Raw genomic sequence first — 26690 nt, 5'->3', positions numbered from 1 at the left:
GGTCTCCTTACGGTGGTAGCCAGCAAAGGACAGCACCCACAACCACAGAAAGACAAGGGGTAGCTGCTAGCAGCTAGATCATGGGTATCCTCACAGGGAAGCCCACCGTAGCTAGCCAGAGATCCTGATTTACTACAACCACTGATTTTGATCAGTTATTCCAAGGGGCAGCTCAAGGAAGCTAAAATGAAGCAATGCATTATAACAACAATTAAAGCATAAACAACCTCTTCCAGATAAGACAAAATACCAGTGGCATTTTGGCTACAGAAACATTTATTTATTTACTGTTTTTAAGTATCTTACTAAGATATTTCTAGTACAACTAAGACTTATTTGATTTAAAGCAAAACAGAACGAAGACAAAAGCCTTTCAAAGCTTTTAAAAAAGTCATTATTAGAAAGGATCACTTGGATGTCTTTAGCTCACAGAACACAAATATAATGCTTCAGAACAGGAGTGGGGTTCCGCTGAATAAGACGCTTAAAGGTGAGGCGCTTTTACAAAGCCCTAGGGGAAATCAACACATTGCTTCTGATACGTCAGACGCTGAGACCGTAGTTTTCTTTAATCAGGCATCCTTTGCTTTCTTTATGAGGTCAATCACTGCACTGTACTCTGTGGCTAAACTTGGCCACTTTGTGGGTCCTTTTTTCTGTTACCCTTCTCTACTCTTCCAACCCCCCACACTAGACAGTTAAGAACCCTCCCCCCAACTGTCTTCAGTGTCCTCCTATGCCACACTCCACAGCACAGAGCTGCAGCTGCTCCACACTGCCCCGCACTCGCACTGCTACCCTCATTCGCTGGCTCACTGTACTGGGTTAGGGGTTTGCACAATTGCTTTAACCTGCATCATTCAATGACACTGCAGTGCCACTGAACCTTGTGCAAAGCGCCTGACCCACCCTGTGCCCACTGTCTTACTGGGCTATGACTCTCTGGATGTAAATCCTTCAATAGAAACACTCTATTTTACAAACAGGTTCTCTAAGTGAGGTTCTTCATTTCCTTAACTAAGAAGAAGTCTATGTAACCGACGGTGATAAAGGTTGTCTTGCATTTTCTTCTAATGTTAATATTCTCATTTTTGCACTTGGACATTCCTTAGTTGTAAGAGAGTCCTCACTTCCTTGGAACGTCTGATGAAAATAACTGACCACATATATGTGCTATTTCTGGATTCTGTTTTGTTCCTCCGACTTACATAATCATCCTGACTGCAGTGGTAGCTTTAGTCTTGAAACTTGATAGTATTAAGTCATCCTTATTTTCTTCATGTTGAAAATAGTATTTGGGGCTGGGAGTAGCTCAGTGGTAGAGGATGTGCCTATATATGCTCAAGGTCCTAGGCTTAGCCCCCCAAATGGGAAGGAAATGGTAGTTACTATTTTTAGTCCTTTAAAATTCCATCTGAACTTTTAAATTAATGTATACAGAAAATCTTGCTGCAATTGTGATCAGAAAGAGGGATGTTTTGATAATGAAGTCATAGGCTCTTTAATTTGTTTTGTCTTTTTTTTTTTTTTCCCAGAGCTGAGGATGGAATCCAGGGCCTGTACTTGCTAGGCAAGCGCTCTACCATTGGGCTAAATCCCCACCCCTCACTCTTTAATTTAGACCACCTCTCCACAATGATATCCACCTGTTGTCTAAGAGAAGAAGGGCTCACACCATCATACCCGCCAGAGATGGAGGAAGGTAGGAAGGTCAGATAGATGATGGGGGGAGCAGGTGCATGATGCTTCATAGGAGCCCCCTGAGTGCTCCTGTTTCAGTACTGGAGGTAAAAGATCACAGTAGCAAAGGGAAGAGTTATTTAGGATTAAGTTCTTATGTTGGGGGTAGGGGAGGTATGGGACGTGGAACAGTCGGAAGGTAGACTGGAAGGGGAATAAAATCAGAAGTGTAAAAAAAATAATAAACTTAACTATTTTCTGTATGGTTAAAAAAAAAGTCATTATGTGGAGACTTCTGGAACCTGGCTCTTGGCTCTTGAGGCAGAAACCTGCACCAGAATACAAGACCAAGAACAATTTAACCTAGGTGTTTGCACTAAACTAAGGCACACCAAGTCCAAGTGCTGTAGGTGGAAACAGGGACAAATGGCAAATGTAACCAAGGTAGTGATGTGGAATTTAGCAGGACACTATTGAGAAGGCAGAAAGGGCAACCAGAGGCTCAGCATGGAGGACCATGCCTGTGATCCCAGGATTCAAGAGGGCAGAGGCTACAGGATGGGAGCTAAAGGCCAGCCTGGCTCACTGTGTTTCAAAAGTCAAAAAAAAAAAAAAAAAAAAAGAAAAAAAGAAAAAAGAAAAAAAGAAAAAAAATTTGCAAATCTTGTATCTAACAGAAGACTTGCATCTGAATATATTAAAATCTGTTTTAGTTTAATAAAGATAACTCAATCTAAAATTAGGCAAAGGATTCAAGTAGACCTTCACCCAAAGGTAGCAGGGAAACAGCCAACAGGCATAGGAAAAGATGCACAATATCACTAGCCATTACAGAAAGGCAACCTGAATGCACACGCAGACCTCGTTAGCCACCAGCGTGACTGAATACCAGAGCAGACAGTAACAAGTGCTGTTAAGGATGCACAGAACCCTAACCCTCCACATGCGCCAAGGGAACAAAAACTGTACAGCCACGGCACAGCATGAAGTGGTCCGATGAGCTCGCAGAAAACCAAGCACAGAAGCGCACACAGCATAGACAGTAAGGAAAAATGAAGAATGTATATGTATTTTAAAAAGTAGGCCAATGTGTTCATAGAATTTATAATCACCAGAAAGCATAAACAACCTAAAAATCCAGATTGACAAAATGTGAGATAGCACCACCATGGGGTATCACCCACAGTGCTATGTGGTGCCGAGACAAGCCAGTGTCAGCAGGCCCTGAAAGCAATGAGTTAAGCGAAAGAAGCCAAACAAACACAAAGACGGTGTGGTGTCTGACTCTGTTCATAGTGAAGAGATGTAGAGTTCATTATCAAGGAATTGGGCGGTATTAATAAGAACATCATTTCTTTTGGAGTTAACAAAAAATGATGGTTATGTAACACTGAATGTTAAAACCATTAAATTGTATAAAGTCCTGGATTGACTGTATGTGAGTTTTATGTCTTAACACAGCAATTGCTGACAGGAAGATTACTACTACTGTAGAACTGAATATAGGAACCAGTAGTGCCTGAGCCTGAGCCTGAGCCTGAGCAAGTAAGAAAGTGGGGGGCTCCTATAGAGAAAGCCATATTAAACACAGCCAGGAGGAAAGGCTAGTTCTAAAAGACCAACAAGAGAAGCCAACGTGGACAAGGCCCTTGAAGAAGCCAGTAAGTGGCACAAAGCCAGGCTGCACACCTTCTGTCGTCTTCAAAAACCGCGTCTGTCCTAAATCTATACACCCACAACCGTGCTAGCATGTGATACTGAGCACAATCCTGGGCCTGTGGTCATGTCTCAAGAATGACATCCTCTAGGAAACAGAGCTGCCCTGGAACCTCCAGTACATGGCTGTAGTAAGATGCGGTGCTGGCCATCTGTCTAGGGTGAGGGCTTAGTGAGGACAGAGACTAGAAAGCAGTACTGAACGTCACGTCACCCCAGCACTGTCCTGACTTTCAGTGTAAGGTAAGTGCTGAGCAGGAAGTAGGGGAGCAGAGCCAAGACTCTACCGGGCAGCACATGAGTTACTGCCATCATGCTGTTACATAGTACCAAACCACATCATTGCAAGGTAGGCACAGAAGGTACAGACACTAACCTGAAGCGACCCCGCCCCGCCCCCGCCCCGTGCACCCGTCCTCCTGGCTTTCTCCAGGGTTCTCAGAAATACCTACCATATTCCACTCCCCAGTTCTATCACAGATCCACCAAGATGTACATAGAAGGACAATTCTATCACAGACCCACTAAGACGTGCATGGAAGTCCAAGCCCCTTTCTTCGCGTTGTTATGATGACAGGAAGCCCATCCTGACCTAGAAGGCACGGGCAGAAGGCACTCCTGAAGTCCAACAGACTGCAGCAAATTCCTTAGAGCTATATACTTTCTGCCTTTATTTTCATGAAGCAGAAAGCCTTTGAGCTATCTTGTACTTAAAAGCATTCCACTTAGCAATCCAATAGGTAAATTAAAGATGAGGAAAGAATGAATTTCACACTAAATCTAGGTTCTTAGGGTTTATATTAACTACTGAGAACAGGTCGCTAGGCCAGCAGTGGTGGCAGATGCCTGTGATCCCAGCACCTGGGATGGGGGTGGTTTGGGAGAGGGTAGGGCACAGGGACAGGAGGATTATGCTGAGTTCCAGGTCAGTTGGAACTACACAGTGAGACCCTATATCAAAATAAACAAACAACACACAAATGTTGGCTAGCCCACATCCCGAGCATAACTTGGCATTAAACAGCAGCAGGTACAACTACTTCTCAAGACTAGACAAACATGCTAAAAGCACTTCTCTTCCTGAGTTGGACTATGAGTGGCTTTCATTCCCATATTATATATTTCTCTACCATTTGGAGTCTGGAGAGGAAACATGGAAAAAGAAATAGGAAAACTATAAAAACCAAGCACTAAGAGTGTCTGGTCAAGTATGAGGTGTCATGTTGGCTGCCCATTTTCTTCTCGTACAGTCAGGCTATGCTTTGCTTGCGTTGTTTTTAAAGGCCAAGAAGGAAGAGTGCTTTCATCTATTTACCTTTCGGGCCCTACCACTGTGTTCTGCAGAGGCCAGGAAGAGCTCACATTTCAGGCCCTGCGTCTTTGCTCTAATTGAGCTACAGACTGCCCTAGTGTGAAAGATGCAGTGCTGGCTGTCTTCAGTGAGACACTGACAGACAGACAGGAGTCCTTCCCTAGAAGATGACTACGGACAGAGCTGCCCCTTATGCTAGGACCAGGATAACAAAGCTCCCAAGTGAAGCCCACCTTTCTGTTTACTGAATTTAAGCCCAACTTCATTCTGAGAATATTCCAGAATAATAAAGCCACTGGACTGCCAAGCTAGTGCTCACATGACACACAAGAAGCCTCCAGGCACGAGCAGGCTGTCTCCACAGTGCCACTGGCTTACTGGGTTCTGCTACCACAGTCCCGAGGACAAGGGCCAGCACAGCAGACACTAAGGCTAGTAACAACAAACAGTAAACATCATTGGCACCCACCTCCCCAGGGGGCAACAAGACATAGACAGACAGACAGACAGACAGACAGACAGACAGACAGACACACACACACACACACACACACACACACACACACACACACGAGGCAGGAGGACACTAGATCATTCCAGAAACTCGAGATTCAGGAAAACCAGCAACATGAAGAGATGATATATGTTTAAGTTAAAACTAGCAACATTGATAAGACCTTTTAAAAATAAAAACAAAATACCCATCCAAAATTCAAAATTCCTTAACACAAAAGTCATAGAATAATATAAAATCCACAAAGCACATTTGAAAAAATCACGTCTAGTATGTGCCTGTGGCCAGGGCCTTACGCCAGGCAATGGCTGACGCCTCCTCGCTCATAGCCCTCTGCAGAATGTTTGGTTTGGGGCCTGGGACAAAGGACTAAAGTGCATGTTTTATATGCCAAAGCAGACCTGGCCTCCAGGTTCTCCCAGCATCCCTCAACCCCTACCTGGCATAGCCTGGTCCCAACCCTAAACTTTCCAGTCCAGGGGATGAGCGGCTCTTCCCCCAGAGGCTCCTCCCTATATAATCCAGCTATTTGGGTCTCTTCTCTTCCTCTGAGCATACACACATCTCATTCTCTCTTTCTCCCTCCTGTACTCCACCACCACCTTTCCCCATGGCAACTTCCCTGGCTTTGGTCCCTGGAGCCAGTGAACTTGCTCACCCTAGAGCGGCTCCCCAATAAACCTACCTTTACTATAATCTAATCTGGTTTGAATTGGCTCAAATAAGCTATCACAGAACACTTTCACAGCTGGGTTGTGGGAGGCCAGTCACTAATCTCATGCAGAGGCAAAGTAGCTAACTATGGCACAGCACAGGGGCAGCAGGGTCAGGTGCCCCTAGTAGGAATGGTAGCTCACAGACTTCAAGGCCTGAGGCTAGTTCAGCTTTCCAGCATCTAGCTGCCAAAGCCTTCCATGGCACTTGAGAGAACACTGTACCCCACCAAGCCCCCCCAAAGTGAGCGCAGCAGGATGACCAGCAGAGGTTTTTATGCTGGGCCAAGGACTATGGATCTGACGTTCATCACCATAAGTACAAGAAGTGATCTTTACAATATATACGTGAAACTAAAATATTATACACTAAGAGTACTCTCTTCCGACAGAAGGTTACAGTGAGGGTTTCCCTGTACTTAAAAACAGGGTATTCCCCAAGTCTTTCCAACCACTCTGGGGTACGTGGCATTCTGTATCTACAGCCCATGAGCTTACACACAGCCTCAGGTGTGGGAGTCTGACAAACCCCTAAGTCACTACCCTGGCCCAGGTTACTTTGTTTCTGACATAATCAGGGTCCCCATTAATAGAGTCACCCAAGACTTCAGCAACGGACTTCAAAGCCAAGATCCTACAGTGCATGATTTTCAATGCCACTGATTAAGTACCCAAGCCAGAACTGGGAGGCAGAGGCAGCTGTGAATATTTTCAAGTTCAAGGCCACCCTGATCTAATCAGTAAATGCCAGGCCAGTCATGTTTACACTGGTGACACCTTGTCTCAAACAAGAAAGGAAGGGACAGAAGAGGGGAGAGGAAATGGAGAGCAAGGAAAGAAACCGAGACGTTAACTAGCCACCTGCTGCCCACCCCCTCATCAGTGCCGGGCGATGAATGCGCCCAGCACAGCATTCGCAATCTGGCGATAAACACGAGCTACTGATTAACAAGGGCACACACGAGCTGTCCCTTTGCAGGTATTAACCAGTGAGGTGAGCAGCTGTTAAGGCCAGCCTGGGCTACAGAAACTACAGAAAACATGTAACAGTGAAAGGAGGCGAGGGCAGGGTTGGGGAGGGAGAAAGAGTCCCAGTGCTGTAAGCACATTGAGGAGTTTCAGCCATATAAATTATGGACAACTCGCTTCTTATCCATGATATTTGTCATTCTTTATTAAATAATTAAAAGATGAAACTGTCTCTAAAGGTTTTGAGTTTTCCTTTTTGGCATACAGTGTTGGATTCTTTTAAAGATTCCTGTATGCTCCGGAGTGAACAGCTTCACTTAGTCCCATCCTTTATCCTAGCACCTTTGCTGTATTTGCCAGAGTCAACTGTGTTACACTGTTGTTCAGAGAGTTCCTCCTACATGGGCTACTGTCTAACAATTCTAAGCAACTCAAGGCACAGCACACTGGAACAAGATAAAGAAGAAAAGGGTTTAAAGTTGCAAAGAGCAAGATGAAACAAACAGCAAAGATTTCTACTTGAACCATGAGGAACCAGCAAGGTTAAGCTCAAATAGAGGAAGAAAAGCTTCAATCTGAAACTAAATATCAATTTTAAAACCAATTAAAATTCTATGAGTATTATGGAAATAAAGTAGCAAGAATCCAAATTTTTAAGATATAGAATTAATCTTATAAATGAAAAAAGAGAAAGATTAAAACAGCAGCTGTGATACCTATCAGTCCTATTCAGGGAGGAGAGAAAAAAAAAAAAGAAAAAGAAAACCAAGCCATTTGGCCCTCCCAACCTCGTAAAGACGGTAAGACGCTGCTCTACAAGAAATGCCTCCAAAGAAATCTGAACATGAAGAAACGTGGTCAACAGCAGCTAGAGATTGGCTCGGTGGTTAAGGGCACTGGCTGAGCTCTGGAAAACTAGACTGTGGGGCTAGCAGGATCACTCAGCAGGGTCCCATGCTGGCTGTCAAGCCTGACAACCTAAACTCAGTCTCCCGATTCCTACATGATAGAAAGAAGAAGCCAATGCCTGTAAGTTGTCCTTTGACTTCTAACCAACACAAGTGTGTATGTATGAGCACACACACATACAAGCAATAAGTAAAGAATGGAAACAATTTTTATTAAATACCTAATTATTCATAAGCTTATAATGTATTTGGATCTAACTCATCTCTTATTCCTTCCCCTATAATTCTTCCCCAATCTCCCTTAGTTTTTCCTCCCAACTTCCCAAAAAATAAAAAAAAAATTTTTTAAGGAAAAATGGAACATATACCTAACATTCAAATTCCTATTTGGGAATTGCTGTGAGTTTTGCTACTGGTAACGGCAACACACTGAGAGGCAGGTCATCGTCAGTGGGATGTGCAGGGTGAAAAAGGCACAGGTGAAGTGCTGTGACACCTGCAACCGGTTTCCAGCCACAAGACACGGCCACGTCCATACAATTTATGGCAAAATGTCAACAAGTGCTGAACCACGATGCTGTGCATTTGGGCCAACGTCTTCTATCCTTTCAGGATTACATAAACGTTCTAAGCTGGTTCCTACAAACTGCTCTTGACACTCAGGCTTCCGGAGCAGCTCAGCTGAATGTATGACTATATATGCACACAGCAAGAGGTCTCAGGCTTCCACTCAAAGCCCTTAAATTTACATTTCTTTTAAGGCTTAAAAGAGGAAAAAAGAATCTCCCAAGAAGCAAGTGTCCAGAATGTGTCTGCAATGCTAACCAGGTCAAAGGAGCACAGGTGGAGTCCTGCAGTCCCACTGTTGGAGACAGCACCTTCCTAGCCTCTACTCCACTCATCAGCAAGCGCTCAGAGTCAAGACAGGAAGCAGGCCCTAAGAATAAAGCTATTCTCTGTAGAGCACAGAAAAGCAAAAGGAAAACAAGTGGCTTCTAAGAGTAAAGAGAGATGAGGGGTTGGGGATTTGGCTCAGTGGTAGAGTGCTTGCCTAGGAAGCGCAAGGTCCTGAGTTCGGTCCCCAGCCCCGAAAAAAGAAAAAAGAGAAGAAGAAAAAAGAAAAGAAAAAAAAAAAAAAAGAGTAAAGAGAGATGAACTTTCAAGAGAAGCTCAAGACAGTCTTAATGAGAACCATTTCAGAGAAAAGAAAACATTTTGAAGCACACAGGTGAGAGAGGAAAAAGAGGTTCCAAGCAGGAAAGAACAAAAAAAGAAAATCTACTTGAGAGATTTCCCTTGAGGAAATCAATAATGTGCAGAAGGAAAAGCTCGTGTTTGAAAGTAAACACCAGTTAGAGCTGTTTACATTTTGGCAGGAGGGTCACTCTGATCAAACTCAGATTTTGCAGCACACCTCTAGAAACCACCAAATTCACCCTTCCGTCCCTCTAGTGTAAGGAAGTTGGTTCCAGAGCTGGAAGAGACAGTGTCCAAGTCCCACCCTTGCATTTCCTAAAGCATCTGACAAGTGATAACAGCAGTCACTGCGAGGTAGGTGCCAGCCAGAGTGTCCTCATGGCCCACGGCAACCTCACTCATTCTGTTAGGCTTGCAACAAACCACGACCTCCTCACTTCAGAGCACCCTGCTGAAATGTCCCTTTTCTGATGTCCATCTCCATTACAAACAAAAAACCAAAAGGAAAACAAGTAAGAAAATACCGTGTTAATAAACCAGTAAATCAACCACCCTCCCATTATTCAAAAAGCATTTCAATAGACTTCTTTATAACTGTAGAAAAGCGAAAAACATCATGAAATCCTTAAACTGCAAAAACATGTTGATCTAAGTGACAGACAACATTATCTATTTTTGAAACAAGTTTAGTACTTTAAGCAAAAATGTTCATTTATAAAACTGAAGTTCAAAGGTTTCTTTCTGCCTAGCTAGGTACAGGATTCTTTGAAGGTAATCTAGAAGCAATGTGTAAGTTTGCTTATCACACAGGTGTTGAGAAAAAGGAGAGAAGCATGGTTATCTATTAAGACAGAGCAGATCCTAAGGTAAGTCACAGGACACTGCTCCCCGCACATCATGCCCCCTTCTTCAGTAAAGTCCTTAAGGTACTGTAGGAGCAGCAATAGCAGTCACATGGGTGGGTCAAAAGCTGGAAATGAAGCTGGGTCTGTACCTTCAGTGAGGCGAGCGGATGCTCTGGACCAAGTAAACTCCAATGAAAGGAAGCCAGATCCTCGTCAGGTAGTATGTGATTTCCTAGAATATAAATGTAGATGTAAGAGTCGTCATTATCAGTGACACCGGAAACTTCTACACCATGTACATAACTCACATTCAGCCTCCAAGCGGACACCGACCATTTCTTCACACTGTACCATGAACAATACACACAGCAGGCTCCACAGAGCTGACGCCAGCACCAAGTGAGTTCTCAGTCTGGACGTCATTCGCACTAAGGACTTCACGATACTATACACATAAACAACTTCCCAGCAGTATGCAAAGTCACTCTACGGATCGTGGGAGGTCCCACTGGAACCAGACCTAACTTTTTATGTGTTCCTGAAACACCTGTGGTCCAAAATTATCTGACAGTTAGTTACACAGGCAGATCTGGAGTCTGCAGTTATAAAATCTTCCTTAAGAAGATGAAATGACAACTGTATTACAGCATGAATCACCATACACAGTACCATGGCAGAACACAGACCACACAGTATCTGTCTGTCCTGCCTCTAGAACTCAAAGAGCCCCTCACAGCAGGGCTTGAGAGCCTGAAACACTAACACCTACAGGGTGTTAGCACTCTAGATGAAATTCAAAAGTAGTTATTTTCTAAGTAACTCTGATACTGCATCATGGTTTAATCATTTCCACATTAAAACATCAGATTCATTATCCACCTGCTAACAGACAATAGCACAAAGTGCAATCATTCACAACACTGCCTACAGCACATTAGCCCAACACACAGTATAGAGCCCCAGGAAGTCCAGAACAGCACAGGTACGTCCCAGTTGGGTTCATGCCACTTAGTAATGTTAGTGGACTGCACAGAATTTAACTGTGAAATATGAAGTGTCAGAGATTTATTTTAAAGATTCAACCTAAAATATGAAGCTAATTCCAGTATCAGTAATGGACTTTGCAAAAAAAAAAAAAAAAAAAAAAACACTTAAGTCAGACATTTAAATGTATAGTCTATTCAACTTCCCTACAATAAAAATTTAAATAACTGTATTTTCATTACAAAAAAAGGAAAATAGCTTTAAAGATGATGAAATTATAACAAAGTCAAAAATAAATCTTACAATAATTTACCTATTAATTCAATAGGCTAGACTCTATACCTCAAATTAACTGGAAAGCTTTTTAACTACTAGAAATTGAGCATAGGGCTAATATTACTCTACTACTGAGCTGTGCCCTATCCCCTTTTACTTTTTTGTTTTACGGCAGTCTTACTAAGTTGCCTAACAGGACATAAATTATGATCATATTGCCTCATCCTCCTGGGTAGTGGGGATACACGCCTCGCCAAAATATTACAGTGGAATTTTTTTCTTCACTTATTTCAAAATTTTCTAATAAGTATCTAGAAAAGTATGATTGATATTACTCCTAAGAAATATAGTCAGTGTTTCTCAAAGGGAAAATTAAGTACTCATCCATACTTCAAAATCTAGCCAAAAAGACATTTTGCTTAGTACTTGAGTAAACATGGAATCATCTATACAATGTGCCACCTACCTACCTACCAATTTTTGTAATAAAATAGGTTCTTGACATGCTCTATAGTCCACTGGCCTGGACCAATGTCACCCATGCCAGCTCCAAATTCCCAATCTTCCTGACTCAGCCTTCCAAATTCTGAGTGTGTGTGTCCAGCTCAACATACTTTTAGCATCAGAAACAAATAATTTTAACTTCTGAAAATATGTGTAATGGCACATCCTTCATAACCCCAGCATGAATCGTGTGTGTATGCGTGTGCGTGTGCGTGTGTGTGTGTGTGTGTGTGTGTGTGTGTGTGTGTGTGTGTGTGTATGTTCACGCCAGAGATAAATGGATCCTCCTTAGGGCTCATTAACCAGCTGGCCTATGCTTCCTGGTGAGCTCCACATCCCAGTAAGAAACCCTATTCTCAAAACAAAAGAAGACAACAACAGCCACAACAGCAAAGTGAACAGTTGTCCCTAAGGAATGTCATCCAACTGACTTCTGACCTATATACACCTGCCTTCCTGATAGACAGGAATTTCAAAAATAACTCAGTCTAATGGATTTCCTAGATGGGCTAACTCCATAGGAAGCACATTAACTCTGCTAGAGACCATGTAGGTTCCCAAAGGGCCCTGAGTCTCTGAAATAGGGAGGCGAGGAGGTACGCCGTAGGAAAACTTCACTCCAAAAACTGAACACTTGCAGTTGGACTCAAAAGTTAGAGCTGGGCTTTACAGTAGCTTGACACAGGCAGATAGAAAGGGTAAGTGGACAGGAAAGGAACTATGGAAGGCTAGAGCAAAGTAAAGGGCAGACACAGACGTGTGACGTCTCGAGAACAGTTAAGTCATGGAAGCTAGGACATAAAACCTATCCTTTCTGGGTAAAGCAAATGATTTTTCATGGATTTTCACAAGAGTTTGTTTTGTTTTAAAGGAGTTGTTTTTCTGCTGGGTGTGATGTCATACACATACAACCTATGGAGCAGAGATGTGAAGGCCTGAATCCAAGCTCACCCTCCTCAACTACATGGTGACTGGAAGCCAACCTGGGCTATGTAAGACTCCAGCTCAAAACAAAATGAAAAGGGAGTTGTTTTCTTCTATAGTAGCATCTACCCTGCCAAGGGAAGGAAATCAGAACAATGCTTTTGTCCTGTGGTGGACTTTCTCTGTGGTTAAGACTTGTTGGGTTTGTTACTGATGTTGTTTGGAGTGGTGGTTTTGGTTTTTTTTTGGGGGGGGGGAGGGGAGGTCCCTTTAGGAATATGGAAAAAAATATATATATATATATTTGTTTTTTTGAGAAAGGGTTTCTCTCACGTAGCCCTGGCTGTACTAGAACTTACTCTGTAGACCAGGCTAGCCTAAAATTCATATATCTGCCTACTTCTGCCTCCCCAAGTGCTAGGATTAAAGGTGTCCACCACCACTGCCTGGCAAAAATCTTTCTAATTGTAGCCTTATTTTTTTTGTATGTGTATATGTAAGTGTTTTGTATGTGTCTAAGTATACATGTGTACCACACACTTGTGTGCCTGATGCCCACACATTTAGGGCACTAGATCCCCTAGAACTGAAGCTATGCATCCATAGCTGTGACCCACCATAAGATTCTAGGAACCAAACAGGGGTGGGATCCTCTGTAAGAGCAGTAAATGTTCTTAACCTCTGAGCCACCGTTCTAATCCAAGACTCACTCTACTGCCAATCACATGCATATATGTATGTTTCCTCATGGAAATATGTGCACATGTGTGCAGATACTTGGAGAGACAAGCCACCCAGCATGGGTGCTGGGAACTGAACTCGGGTCCTCTACATCAGAACTGTTGAGTCATCTCTTGAGCACATTTGTTTATGAGACACGGCAGCTCACTGGGTAGCTCAGAATGGCTTTGAACTTGCTACATATCAGAAGCTGGCCTGGATGTGGTGATCCTCCTGCCTCAGCTTCCTTCATGCTGGGATTAGAGGCTTGTGTCACCATGCTAGGCACATATTTTCTATATTATAAACAATTTTTGATACCAGGTTAATCACTAATATCACAGGAGGCATGTGCTAGGATTTGTGATTCAGAATGTTCTTTCTCTAAGATGTTGAGTCTATCACAGAGTAAGTCTCCAGCCTGGACTGAAGAACATATGAGCAACATATAAACATGCTAGAAACTAGAAACAAGAACAATTCGTTACCAGCAGACAAAAAACAAACAAACAAAAAAGCAAACAATAGAATGCAATTGAAGAGCCATTCTTTCACTCTGACACAACACCACAGCATCCAGGAAGAAAACTCTTCAAAAGATACGTCAGGATGCTTATGTACAGCTCCCTTACAAAACAGTTTTCACACCACTCCACCTACCTAACAGAGCAGCAAAAATAGGAAAACGGTTTGGGTTCAGGTCCAGTTGCTTGGCAACCTCGTGCATCAGATATTGGCTTGTGGTGAGACTCTTCCCATTGCGGCTCAGTTTCAGGGCATGGGCACTGAAGTAGTAGGGGATGTTGCACAGTGCATAATCAGAGTCATACGCCACCAAGCCATGGAAACCATTCTCTCTGCAGAAGCCAATCACTTCTTGATGATGATCCTCAATGCTCTGTGCAACCTACACATAAAAAAGGAAGGAAATGCCATCAGATGCAGGCTCTAACTGCAGCAGCAGGTTCAACAGGCAGATGTACTTGACATCATCAAAGAGCTACTGATATGAACATTATCCAAATGATCGAAAAGTGCCAGGACCAAGCATGTAACAACACCGCTCACAAGGGATCCAGAGATGAACTGAACTAAATTATCTGTCAGTAACTTACCATCCCATCTAGATTACAAATTCTCCACTCATGACAATTCCAAAGTCAACCCTGCTTGCAAACAAGCAGACCTGATTGGTCCCTGCAACAGGATTTTGAAAGAAAGGGAAGGAGGGCTAAGATAAAGGAGGAGAAGGTAAGTGGGAAGCATAAGACAGAGGGAGACACCCTCTCCACAAGTGCTGGGAAGCAACACCACACTTTTCCTTTCAATAAAGGTCTCCTAGGTCTACACTCCTCAGGGACTCAGCACAGGGGGCCCTCAGGTACACAGAGCTGCCCTAAAGATAACTGCCCCTCTGGAAGCAAAGTCGGGACGACCACTTGGACTCAATCTAAGCTAACTGTCATGTTTGTGAAGAGAAGAGCCCACACATTTCTACTTTGCATCCCCACCATGAAACATACACAACAACGAGCCTGAAAACTCACAGAGGGGCAGGCAGCAAGATACACCCCAGAGGTAGATACACCTAAGAGGTCCTCCGGAGTCACTGCAGTCCCAGACACATCCCCACACACAAGCACTGAAAACTGCTCTGAAATGTTAACACTGAAGTCTACATCATTTTCTAAATTTTAAGTAAGGAATAATACTTCAAATCCCAACCTACTGATTTCCCTTGTTAATTTTCAAATTCTAACTAAAATTCTATAGTTATTTGTGTCTACGATGGATGAAGGTGTTTTAAAGACTAGAATTTACATTAAACTAGGGGACTAAGTTAAATCTCCAGAGACTTAGAAGAGAAATAAACTGAAATTTCTAGAACTACAATCTAGTGTGTGGATATAACTGGTAAAATTTTAGATTAAATTAAATGTAAAATTAAGTCCCAGCAGCCAATGATCAGGTGACCAGCAGCTATCCTACAGCACCTGGAAAGTGGTTTCCAGGTCTTGCTGAAATATCAGTTGTAATTAAAATTCATCAAGAGGCAAAGCAAACTGTTAATGATAGTAGTTAAAGGAAAAAAAGAACCTTTTGAATTCTCTTGGGGAAAATGTAATATGGCATTATACATTATAAGAAAAAGTAAAACTACAATTAATCAAGTAATACTCTATTCCTTAGAATAAGAGAAATTTACCTCATCCTTAAATCTAAGAATATACCAGCTAAAACAGAAAAGTAGCTGAAATGTTTTTCTAAAATTAATCTCATCCAGAAATGGTAATCTTAGTCTAGTCCCAAATTCTTTAATCAAATAATTCTTTCATAGAAATTTTAAAGTACTGTTAAATTAGAATTCACTGGTTGTTTTCCAGACATCCCCTCCTGAGAGGTTCTACAGTAAAAGGGAACACAGAGTCACCAGTTGTCCCTCTCTACAGGACTCCCAGGGCAGACAGGTGGCCACTTGTGGCTACAGGCACATAAGGGCAGAAAATGGAACACTGTGTCTGAGCAGTCCCTGTTGTCTGGATTCAGAGCAGCACCCTAGCTCCCAAAAACTGAGAGCAGATTCTCCCTCCAAGGTTAGGGACCAGGATGGTGAGTCTCAAGTCCTGATTAAGTCACTCTCTGAACTTCCCAGGCTATGCAGTCCCTAAGGCAGTTAAGTATGTCAAAAAGAATTTCTCCTAAGGAATGAAAAGTTTTCGTCCTCTAGGTAGGTTTCTAACGCCGCGCCCAAGCTGATCTGAGGCAAATTCTAAGACCAGGAAGTGGCCCTGACCACTCCCCCTAGGATCAGGAGCCAGAAAGTGGAAGGTCATCAGGGGTCAGGCCTAACTTGTCAGCTTTCAAATAATGCTGTGAGCGTTGTAAAAGTGGTAAGCAATATATTTTAAAAGCTGTAAAACCTCCATGTTCTCTGACTAGTAACCACTCCAGGAAACAGCTAATCCACCAAATAAAAATCATTAGGATCATAAAAAGAAACAGTGACTTCTACAGGAGAAAGCTAAACATGAAAAGGGAAAGTCGCTGCAATGCTCTACAGAAAAACTTGAGGAGAATTTCATTAAAACATTAAACCATTTTAGAACACAATATAATTACAGCTGTGCAAAATTATGTCTGTAGAAACAGACTGAAAAGAAAAGACCCCAAAGAATGTGTATCACAACTTTCTGAGATAGCTGGGACAGAGGGTTGGGCAAGGGTAAACAAATCTAAGAAAGCCTGGTTAAGAACTAGGAAGCAGGTTAGTTAGTGGCTGGGTGAGGGCGTAACATGTGTAAGGCCCTGAGTCCATCATGGCACGACCAAAACAAAAAAGAACAGTCCCACCATCAAAGCAACCCATCCATGGCAGTCACCCCTCCTTCCTTCCACAGCAGCTGCTCACACATCTTCCACAGCCATTGTGGCTGCTGTCACTACTAGAGTACATCACTAATCTGTAACTCAAGAATTCAACTATGAGAAGTCAAGGGCTAGGCCATTTCTCATTCTCAGTTCCCCCAGGGTACCAGGCAGCAAGCCTTCTCTAAAACAAAGACGCATGTGTAAGCAGAGGTCCTTGTCCTCTGTAGAGACAAATCCACAAAATGTAAGAATCACCCCAAAGTCTACAGCAGAGAGAAGACCAGAGATTGTGTTTCTAATGAGACTTTTTTCCTTTTTTGTACTAGCGCTGGAATAGATCAGGGTGTTACACATGTGAGGCCCTCGCCCAGCACTAACCTGCTTCCAGCCCTTAACCAGGAAGGAAGGAAGGAAGGAAGGAAGGAAGGAAGGAAGGAAGGAAGGAAGGAAGAAGCTAGGTAAGGATGAATGTTTACAGTGGCACAGTAAACAAGTTGTGAAGCTTTAAGCAAAGGATAGTGGATAAAAGGCCCCGCCATGGATGTGATCCCAGGGCAAACAGCACAAAGTGGGGGTCTGAGAGGGAATAAGACAGAGAGTGCAACACGGTAGGCGGTCAACCATCCAACACTACAAATGAAGGAGCCGGACATGGTGGTGCCCAGTGTGACCCCAGCACTTGGAAAGTGGCAGCTGGAAGACCAAGAGATTAAGGCCAGCTACATAAGATACTGTCTCAAATGAATAAATTACATTAAATTTTAAATTAGGATCTCTGGAGATGGCTCAGGTGATGTACCTGTCATATAGGCATAAGAACCTAAGCTGGGATCTCCCAAATCTATGTAAAAAAAAGTTCTGGGACCCCAACCCTGGGGGGAAGAGCCAGGGGTACCTGGGAGCTCACGGCCAGCAACGCTAGTGAGACCCTGCCTCAAAAAAACAAGGTAGAGAGAAACACGCGGAACAGTGACCTCCACATGCACACCCGTACATGAGCACATGCACGTGTGCTCACACATTCACACACACATGTACACAAATGCACATACATGTAAACACACATATCAAGCATGAAAGCTTCAGTGCTGGGGAGTCAGAGTAGGACAAACAATTATAGCCCATCCTCCTCTGGTAATCAGGGCTCCATTACTTTTCCCTTTTCTTTTGCTTCTACTTTTCCATGAGTAAGCCGGGGAATAATACAATGAAATTTATATTTCTATAGCATCATAAATTTGTTAATTTCAGTTTTAGAAGTAAAAGCTACGAAGCCTGAGGCTAGAGAGATGACCCAGTGGTTAGGAGAGCTCACTCTGCAAACAGGAGAAGCAGACATACATGTAAGTAAATAACCCTGTGATGGAGGTGAAGCCTATGGTAGAGTCCTTACCTAACAAGCATGAGACCAGAGCAGTGGCTCTCAACCTTCCTTCTGCTGGGACCCTCATGTGTGTGACCCACAACCATAACATTATTTTTGTGGCTACTTCATAAATGCAATTTTGCTACTGTTATGAACTGTAATATAAATCTGTGTTTTCTGATAGTCTGAGGTGACCCCTGTGAAAGGTTGAGAAACCCTTCTCTAGATTCAAACCCCAACATGGAAAAAGAAGAAGTGTCCATGGTCAAAGTGGGGCACATGTCTGTAATCTCAGCACTCAGTGTGCCAAGGCAAGGGCAAGTTCCAGGACGGTCTGGGTTACATAACAGGGCCTTTTCTTAAAAAAATAATATGCAAAAAAAATTTAAATGAGAATCCTATGAGATGTGATGTTGAGAAGATTGTTATTGCTAACTTCCAGAAAACATAAACAAAAGAACTAAGCCTTCACAACTACTTAAGAGAGCACACAAAGAAAGTAAAACCCATCTCTCACTAAAGTGGATCAGACTTGGATTTGAGCTGGAAATCTCAAGCCGGAAGCCATGGAGACCAAATGCAAGCTTCTTCTGATCAAGGAAGTGAAACTCCCAAACTCCTGTACACACTCAAAAGAACAAGCTTTTACAGCTCCAGCTGGGCACAAACCCAGTGACCCACACAGGGCCTGCCTGAGACAGCAGGTGGGAACTATAACCCCTCCCCGGAAACAGGACAGGTAGAGCTAGTGCTGAAAACTTCGGTGGCAACAAAGTGGCCATCTTCACTCCCAAGGAAGTACCTTTTACTTAGTCTAGAATGCTTATTTTTATTCCACTATCAACTTACTACAGAACTCAGAGTTAATCTTCTTAACGTCAATATTTTGGATTTGGGGGATGGTAGTGGTGGTTTGGTTTGGTTTTTCGAGATAGAGTTTCTGTGTGTAGTCCTGGCTGTCCTAGAACTCTCTGTAGACCAGGCTGGCCTCAAACTCACAGAGATCCATCTACCTCTTCCTCTGGAGTGTTGGGATAAAAGGTGTGCACCAGCGCCACCCAGACTATGTGGTTCTAAATGTCACATTTAAAACAAAAAACAATAAGAAGTTATAGAGATGGATCAGAGTTAAGATCATGGCTGCTCTTCCAGATAACCAGAGTATGGTTCCTAGTACTCACACGGCAGCTAGGGAATCCAATCCCCTCTTCTGGCTCCCATGGCACCAGGCACACAAGTGGTGCACAAACAAATATCCACACACATATAAAAGAGAGGCTAATAAATCAAAGCTAACTTCATAGAGCAATGTTTTAAAGTTTCCAAGATTGCTCTCTCTCTCTTTCCTTCTCTTCTCTCTGCATGAGCCCTCTCTCTTCCTCCTCTTCCCCAGTCCTCACCACGGAGACTACCCTGGCTTCAATCCTTGGGGGCCAGTGAACTCCCCTGAAAGCAGCTTCCCAATAAACCTGCCTTTAATATTTAAAAAAAAAAAAGTGTCCAGGATTAGCCAGCGAGTATAATAATTACCTTAACTGCTGTGAAAAGCAGCCAAGGGGATAACCCTGGAGGAAGACTGCACTCACTCCTAAGATCTAGTGAAAGCTGTTCTAGGAGGTTGTTTCATGTCCCTGCTAATAACCATGTGGGGAAACTGCCTACTGAACATGTGTGTACTTCTGTGTTCATCATAGGGAAGCTGGGATGATTAGACACATCACGTGACCCACTCAGAATCATTTCAGACAGCAAACACCTGAAATGTGAGGTATTTCACTTTAAGTAAACCAGGATATGTCATAGAGAAATAACAGTGTAGAAGTTTTCTCAGAATGCTTTTGCAATAGCTCAGAGGATAATGTACCCATCCTCCGGCCATCTGAGAAGATACAAGTTATCCTGGTCATACGAGGATGTAGATGAACCTGAATTCTTCTGTTTAAAAAACAAAACAATAACAGGCCTTGACTTATACCCACGGAAGTCCAATCAAGTATTAGGTGCTGAAGCTCACCCCAGCTTCTGTTCCAGCTCTAGTCCAACTCACAAACCAGAGCCCCACCATCGAGCATTCCACTCTGGTGAGGTGGGCTATTGTTTCTGACTTTAAAGGGGAGATTTAACTACAATAGCATTCATTCCGATTTCTCCTGAGGGGAGGCTACACTCACAGCTGACTAGGCATATCTTACATGCCTCCTTTATTCCATAAGAATGGAGAGCAATGGTCTCACAAGCAATGGAAACATCTGAGTTGGCCTAGAACTCCAGCACAGCAAGCAGTGTTTCTTTTGAATAAAAGGAGTAGAAAGGAGAGATTCACAACTTTGGCAAGCAGTCGGGAAACAGAAACAAGTAACCACGTTCAGTGGGGTGATACTATTCAAAAACAAAGTAAGAACATTAAAACAGACGGTAAGAAGCACAGGAAAGCGAGTGGGAAAGCCAGAACCCATGTGTGGGGTTAAGAATGGAAAGTGGCATAGCCAGGGTGGAGAACAGTACAGCAGCTCCCCCAAACCCCAGCATAGGGGTTGGGGCGCTGGCTCAGCAGGTAAAGCTGCACCCATGGCACGTGGGGTGGGCATGGTGCCCATCTATAATCCCGGCCTTCAGAAGGTGCAGATGACATTCCTGGAGCAAGCTAGTCTAATGGAATCCTCAGCCCAAGTTCAACTGAGAGAGCCCAGAGCCTCAACAAGGAAGAGATCAGTGAAGGATGGCACTCAACACGAACCTCCGGCCTCCACATGCACACACACATGCACACACACATGCTCACACACATGCTCACACAAGCATACACACATGCACACACACATGCTCACACACATGCTCACACAAGCATACACACATGCACACACACATGCTCATATACATGCTCACACACATGCTCACACACATGCTCACACACATGCTCACACAAGCATACACACATGCACACACACATGCTCACACACATGCTCACACAGGCATACACACTACACACAAATATATGCAAACAATGCATAAGGTGGCAAATTAAAAATTATATAATATATATGTATATATACATATCATACTACAATTGTAATAATAATAAGGTATCACCCTGATTCCTGATATTCTTAGAAGGCATAAGCACTTAAGTCTAAGATATAACTTCTTATTTAATAAAAAAAAAAAATAGGGCTGGAGAGATGGCTCAGCAGTTAAGAGCACCCGTCTACTCTTCCAGAGGTCCTTAGTTCAGTTCCCAGCAACCACATGGTGGCTCACAACCATCTGTAAAGAGATCCGATGCCCTCTTCTGGTGTATCTGAAGACAGCTACAGTGTACTTATATATAATAAATGAATAAATCTTTAAAAATAATACAAGTTTTATTTTTCCTGTGGATACAACATTACACATGTATGTTATGCCTTTTCCCAGTTACCAAAGGGTATTGTTTTTATTTCCCTTTCCAGTTTCTTTAGCAGGTTGTTATGTATGACTCAATGCTTATTTGGCAATAAGTTTGCCTTGTTTCCTTCACTTCTTAAAAAAAAAAAAAAAAAAAAAAAAAAGGAGTATATACCATAAAGGAAATGCAAGTTAAATTTTATATTTTTGAAAAAGAAAAAGTTACAGAACTGATAAAGAGGTGTCCACAGTACTATCGAATGAATTCTATTTAAAATAGGCTACCACAGTAACTTCCAAATGACTCAGCTAAAACTTAAAGATTATTTTGTTAAATCAGCCTAACCTAGGCACAGTGACACCCACATAAAGTGTAAATTATAACATAGCAATATCTTATATCTAAATAAATAAGTGATAAAATTTAAAATTCATCCAAAATGTGAAATGCCAAAATCTTACTTTTCAGAGTTCAGAGAAGAAGAATTTTAGATTGACACGATTCCCTGGAGCAGTGTCTGCAGTCCTGCGGTGCGGCAGCGAGCAAGGCTCTGGGCAGTCTAGAGAGCCCCGACCCCCAGCTGTCTAGGCAGGCCCGCCCTGACCTTCATGAATGGGCTCTGGTTACAAGGACAAAGAGCACAGTGGACTGACTCAAGGGCTGGCCTTTGGCTGGAGCCCCCGTCACTGCACCGCACCAACTGGAAAGTGACAACAGCATGGCTGTCCCCTCTCCCAGGACAGTGGACAGTAGTTTGGTGTTTGGGGGCTTGTTTTGTTTTTTCCTGAGATAACAGCAAAATAGCAAATGGCCAGAGCACAAATGGATGCCTTCTCTCAAAAGCAGTTTAGCCCACACTTCCCCAGGATGCGGAACCAAAGTGCTGCAGCGAGAGAGCAAAGCCCATTCCCCGGCCTCCTCAACACAGCATACCCCAGTTAAGACATAACAGGATTACTGCAAGGTAAACCCAGGCGCCAGGTGGCTGGGCCAGCTCAGGCAGCCAGTCACCTTTAGAATTAACTCTGACTCTGAGCTGGAAAAGTTCTACTTCCCCTCGCAGCCCTGAGGGAGGGAGCGGCAGTGCTGGGTGTGTGCACTCAGCACAGTCTGGACAACTGCAGAAAGCCAGGGAGTGTTCTGGTTCTGGTAGCTGGGTGACAGGCAAGGCCCTCACAGAAGCTACTTTCCACAGGGAGGAAATAAGTAAGAGCAAAATAAACAGTAAGTTATACAGATATCTGGGGAGTTTTAAAACATTGTATGTTAACTCTGGTTCAGTTTGGTTTGGTTTAGTTTGTCAACCAAGTTTAGTAGCCTTGGCTGTCCTGGAACTCACTCTGCAGTTCAGGCTGGCCTCAACCTCACAGAGATCCACATGCTTCCGCCTCCCAGTGCTGAGGTTAAAGACATGTGCCACTACCGCCAGGATGGTTGGTTTCTTTCTTATAGTATTTTTACCATTATTTATTTATTTATGTGTACATGTACGTCTAGTTATGAGTGAGGACAGAGGGTGCCACACTCCCCTGGAGCTGGAGTTACAGGCAGCTGTGGGCTGCTAGATGTGGGTGCTAGGACCAGAACTCGGGCCCTCTGCATGAACAGCACGTACTCTTAACCACAGTGACATGGTTAGCTCCAGTCATGGTTGATTTATATGTTTAATGCTCTGGGGTTTTGGTTGGTTGGGTTTCTGTTGTTCTTGTTGTTGTTGTTTTGGAATTCTGTCTACAGATCCACTGGAAAATAGCCTAATTATTCAAAAATTCTCTTCATATACAGTCTTTTGACATTTACTCCTATAGTTTGATTGCATACTGAGGTCAGATACACACACACACACACACACACACACACACACACACACACACGTTAGTTTCTTTCCATTAGTATAAATTTCAGTAAACTAAAATGAAGAGTAATGTAGTCTAATAAGAGTAATGGAGAAAATAGGATGTGTGTGTGTGTGTGTGTGTGTGTGTGTGTGTGTGTGTGTACACACATACCTACATATACATATACATATTTTAGAGACTCAAGCTGTATTTCTGAATTCTCCTCCTGATATACAAAGCCCTAAAGGCCCTACAACTTAGAACCCTTGGACCCTTGGATTTGGTGGCATCAGGGTTCCTGTCTTGGCACTACTGGTATTTGGGATTATCTGACTCTGCTGCAGGAAGTTGTTCTGGGCACTACAGAACCTTGACAGCATCCTGATCTCCACCCAGTTAATACCCTCTGCCCCAGGGGCTCTGATGACACTGCTAACTACCTCATCCCTCAACTCTAGCTAAGAACTCCCAAGTCTTCACAAATACATCATTTTATGGCATCAAAAAAGTTCTACACATTAACAGGAAAGACTTTCTCCAACACTGCTCTTCCAGAGGACTAGGGGTTCAATACCTATCCAGCACCCACACAGCAGTTCACAACCATCTCTAACTACAGTCCTGGGGAAATTGGATGCCCTCTATTAGCCTCTGTAGGCACTGGGCACACACATGGTACAGCTATGCATATATGCAGGAAAGTGAGCCACACACGAAAAATAAGTAAAAATTTAAAAAATGAAAGAATTAAGCCCCTTGGGAAACAGAAAAGAGAGCATAAGAAAAGACATTTTAATAAACTGTTATTGATCCAAATATTTAAAGAAAATAAAATGTGTATGGCTATATAAAATACAGTAAATGTTTTAATTTTAAAAAGTGAGTATTGGTGTCGTGGTGCAAACCTTTAATCCTAGCACTTGTGAGGCAGAGCCAAACTGGTCTACATAGCAAGTTATAGACCAGACACCTCTACACAGTAAAACTCTGTCTCAAAAAAGCAAAAACAAGACCTGGCATAGTGGCATATACCTTTAACTCCAGCACTCCAGGGACAGACACAGGCAACTGAGTTTCTGAAAGCTCCAGGCCAACCAGGGCTAAACATCGGGAGACCCTGGTTTGTTTGTGTGACTGATTGATTTTAAAGCAAATAGTGGAACTCTGGAGTTGGCTCAGTGAGTAGGAGTACTTGTTCTGCAAGCATAAGGACCTGAATGAGTTCAAATCCCCAGCACCCACACAGTTACAGGAATCTGTAACCCAGCCTGCAGGGGCAGAGACTAGTAGCTCCGTACAGCCTGGTTACAACCAACCTAGCCTAATCTAAACAAACTAGTGGTTCAGTGAGACACCCAGTGTCTAAGCAATTAGGTGGACACTGATACAGTAGAGAACCAAAGTCCTGCTCAGGCCTCCAAATGCATGTGCATGGATACACACACATCTCAGTAAGGAAGGAAGGTGGTATTTGAGACAGGCTTTGAAGAGAGTAAAAGTTCAGCAAAGGATAGGATAGAAACTAAAAGAAAAGATGGGATGAATACCCAAACAGATAAATAAGGCAGAGAGGGTATGAATCATGAAGCAAGGTCTAATGGCTGGGTTGCAGAAGGGCCTACAAGTCTGAACAGAGTTGGACTCTAATGGCTCACTCCAAGCCTGAGCATGACAGAGGCCTCCCTGAAGATGTGGTGGGCAAGATGAATAACCTGGGATAACTCTGGGAGCCTAAGGCCATTCTCTGAGACCGCCCTCACAGTGTGACAGTCAGGAAATAGTAGTGTTCATAGTATCGCTTACATGTCTAGATTCTGGTCTATATCATTTCTTAAATGCCAGTAAATAGTCAATAGTTTGGTTTCAGAACCTGCAAAGCAGTTGTGTGGTAGCCCTCTGTGTCAGGGACACCGGGAATGAGGAAGAATGAGGAGGTGAGGGAGACTGTGGCACCAGCATGGGTTGGGGGTACAATGGTCAGGTGACTCTGAAGTAGCAGAGACTGATGGGAGTGGTCTTGAGGCTCAAAGCTGTCTGGATAAAGTAAAGCTAGAGACTGGGAAAAGGAATGGTAGCAGCAAGGGGAGTTTGGAAGATGTCCAGAAAGGCTTTGAAGGGGTTGGCAATTATCGGGCCTGCACCCTGAGACAGCAACAATAAAATTAGAATTCATTCAGAATGAGAAGCCAAGAGGCAGACTAGGAAGCCAGCTGGTTAGGGTGTGGAGAACAAGGCTGGTTGGTGGGAGAGGAGGGACCACTCATCAGCAGGGGAGGGAGACAAGGCACAGTGAGTGCTTGGCAGGCGTCAGATATTCTGAGCACGTGGATGGGACACTCCTGACAAAAGCTGATACTGGACACCAGGAAAAAGAAAGTGTGCAACAAGGAAGCCCCAGGGACTTTGGTCTTTAGGGAAAGGCACAATTTAGCAACCCCAAGAAATTGCTTTGAGCCCTGAGGAGAGTTCAAGGGTGCAGGTGGGGAGATAGGACTCCAGAAAAGGGAAGAGATTCCGGCAAGGATAATAACGATCTGGTATTCAAGGGCTGAGTCCAGGCCAGAGCAGCCCTGTTTGGTTTGGCTTGAAATTTTTTAAGTGGAATAATTTCAAATAAAATGTGGGTCTCTGGTTTACTTGAAAAATCTGAACATCTGGCAATATAGATGCACAGTCCTAAAAGGCTTTCGTGCCACTATGCATGGTGGCTCGTGTCTATAATCCCAGGAAGCTGAAGTAGGAATGCTGCCATTAGTTTGAGGCCAGTCTGGGCTACACAGTTAGCTCCAGGCCCACAGGGGCTATACAAAGTGATATCCTTGAAGAGAGAGAAAAGAAAAAAGGAGACAAGAGGAGGAGGAGAGAAAGAGAAAAGGGGTAGAGGGGATATGAACTGAAAAGGTTGAGCAAACTACAGACCATTACATTAAAAAGACAACTACAGGTATGGTGCTGCAAGCCTTTAACCCCAACAGAGGCAGATGGATCTCTGAGTTCAAAACCAGCCTAGGCTACATAGCATGTTCCAGGACATGCTAGGACTAAATAGAGACCCTATCTCAAAAAAGAAGTATAGACACAAAAATATTCTTTACACATTAAAAATTACTATGGGGCTGGAGAGATGGCTCAGCGGTTAAGAGCATCCGACTGCTCTTCCAGAGGTCCTGAGTTCAATTCCCAGCAACCACATGGTGGCTCACAACCATCTATAAAGAGATCCAATGCCCTCTTCTGGTGTATCTGAAGACAGCTACAGTGTACTTATATATATAATAAAATGAACAAATCTTTTAAAAAAAAATTACTAATGATGAGTAATATAAGGATGGCATAAATCACATAGCTTTTGCAGCCACTGTAGCAGTGACAAAGCAATTCTGAAAGAATTAAGTATATGACAATGTACTTTAGTAAAAGAACTTGCTTGGGGCTGGGGATTTAGCTCAGTGGTAGAGCGCTTGCCTAGC

At 43.3% G+C, this 26690-nt stretch overlaps 1 protein-coding gene across 3 annotated transcripts in view; it reads right to left on the bottom strand.

Moving 5' to 3' along the window:
* Window positions 1-26690, bottom strand: part of Fam120a (family with sequence similarity 120 member A) — a 91187-nt gene that overhangs the window by 58043 nt on the left and 6454 nt on the right. For 2 of the 3 annotated variants that reach the window (XM_063276151.1, NM_001191816.3), the window contains exons 2-3: window positions 13923-14169; window positions 10004-10086 (exon numbers count right to left, since the gene is read on the bottom strand). In XM_063276151.1, coding sequence (XP_063132221.1) covers window positions 10004-10086; window positions 13923-14169 — 330 coding nt within the window. Of the gene's footprint in view, window positions 1-10003; window positions 10087-13922; window positions 14170-21843; window positions 21865-26690 lie in introns of those variants that run through there. The other variant, XM_063276150.1, reaches the window with a different exon arrangement.

Source organism: Rattus norvegicus, chromosome 17 (genome assembly GCF_036323735.1).
Source record: "Rattus norvegicus strain BN/NHsdMcwi chromosome 17, GRCr8, whole genome shotgun sequence".
NCBI lineage: Eukaryota > Metazoa > Chordata > Mammalia > Rodentia > Muridae > Rattus > Rattus norvegicus.
This window is presented reverse-complemented; position numbering and strand designations above follow the sequence as displayed.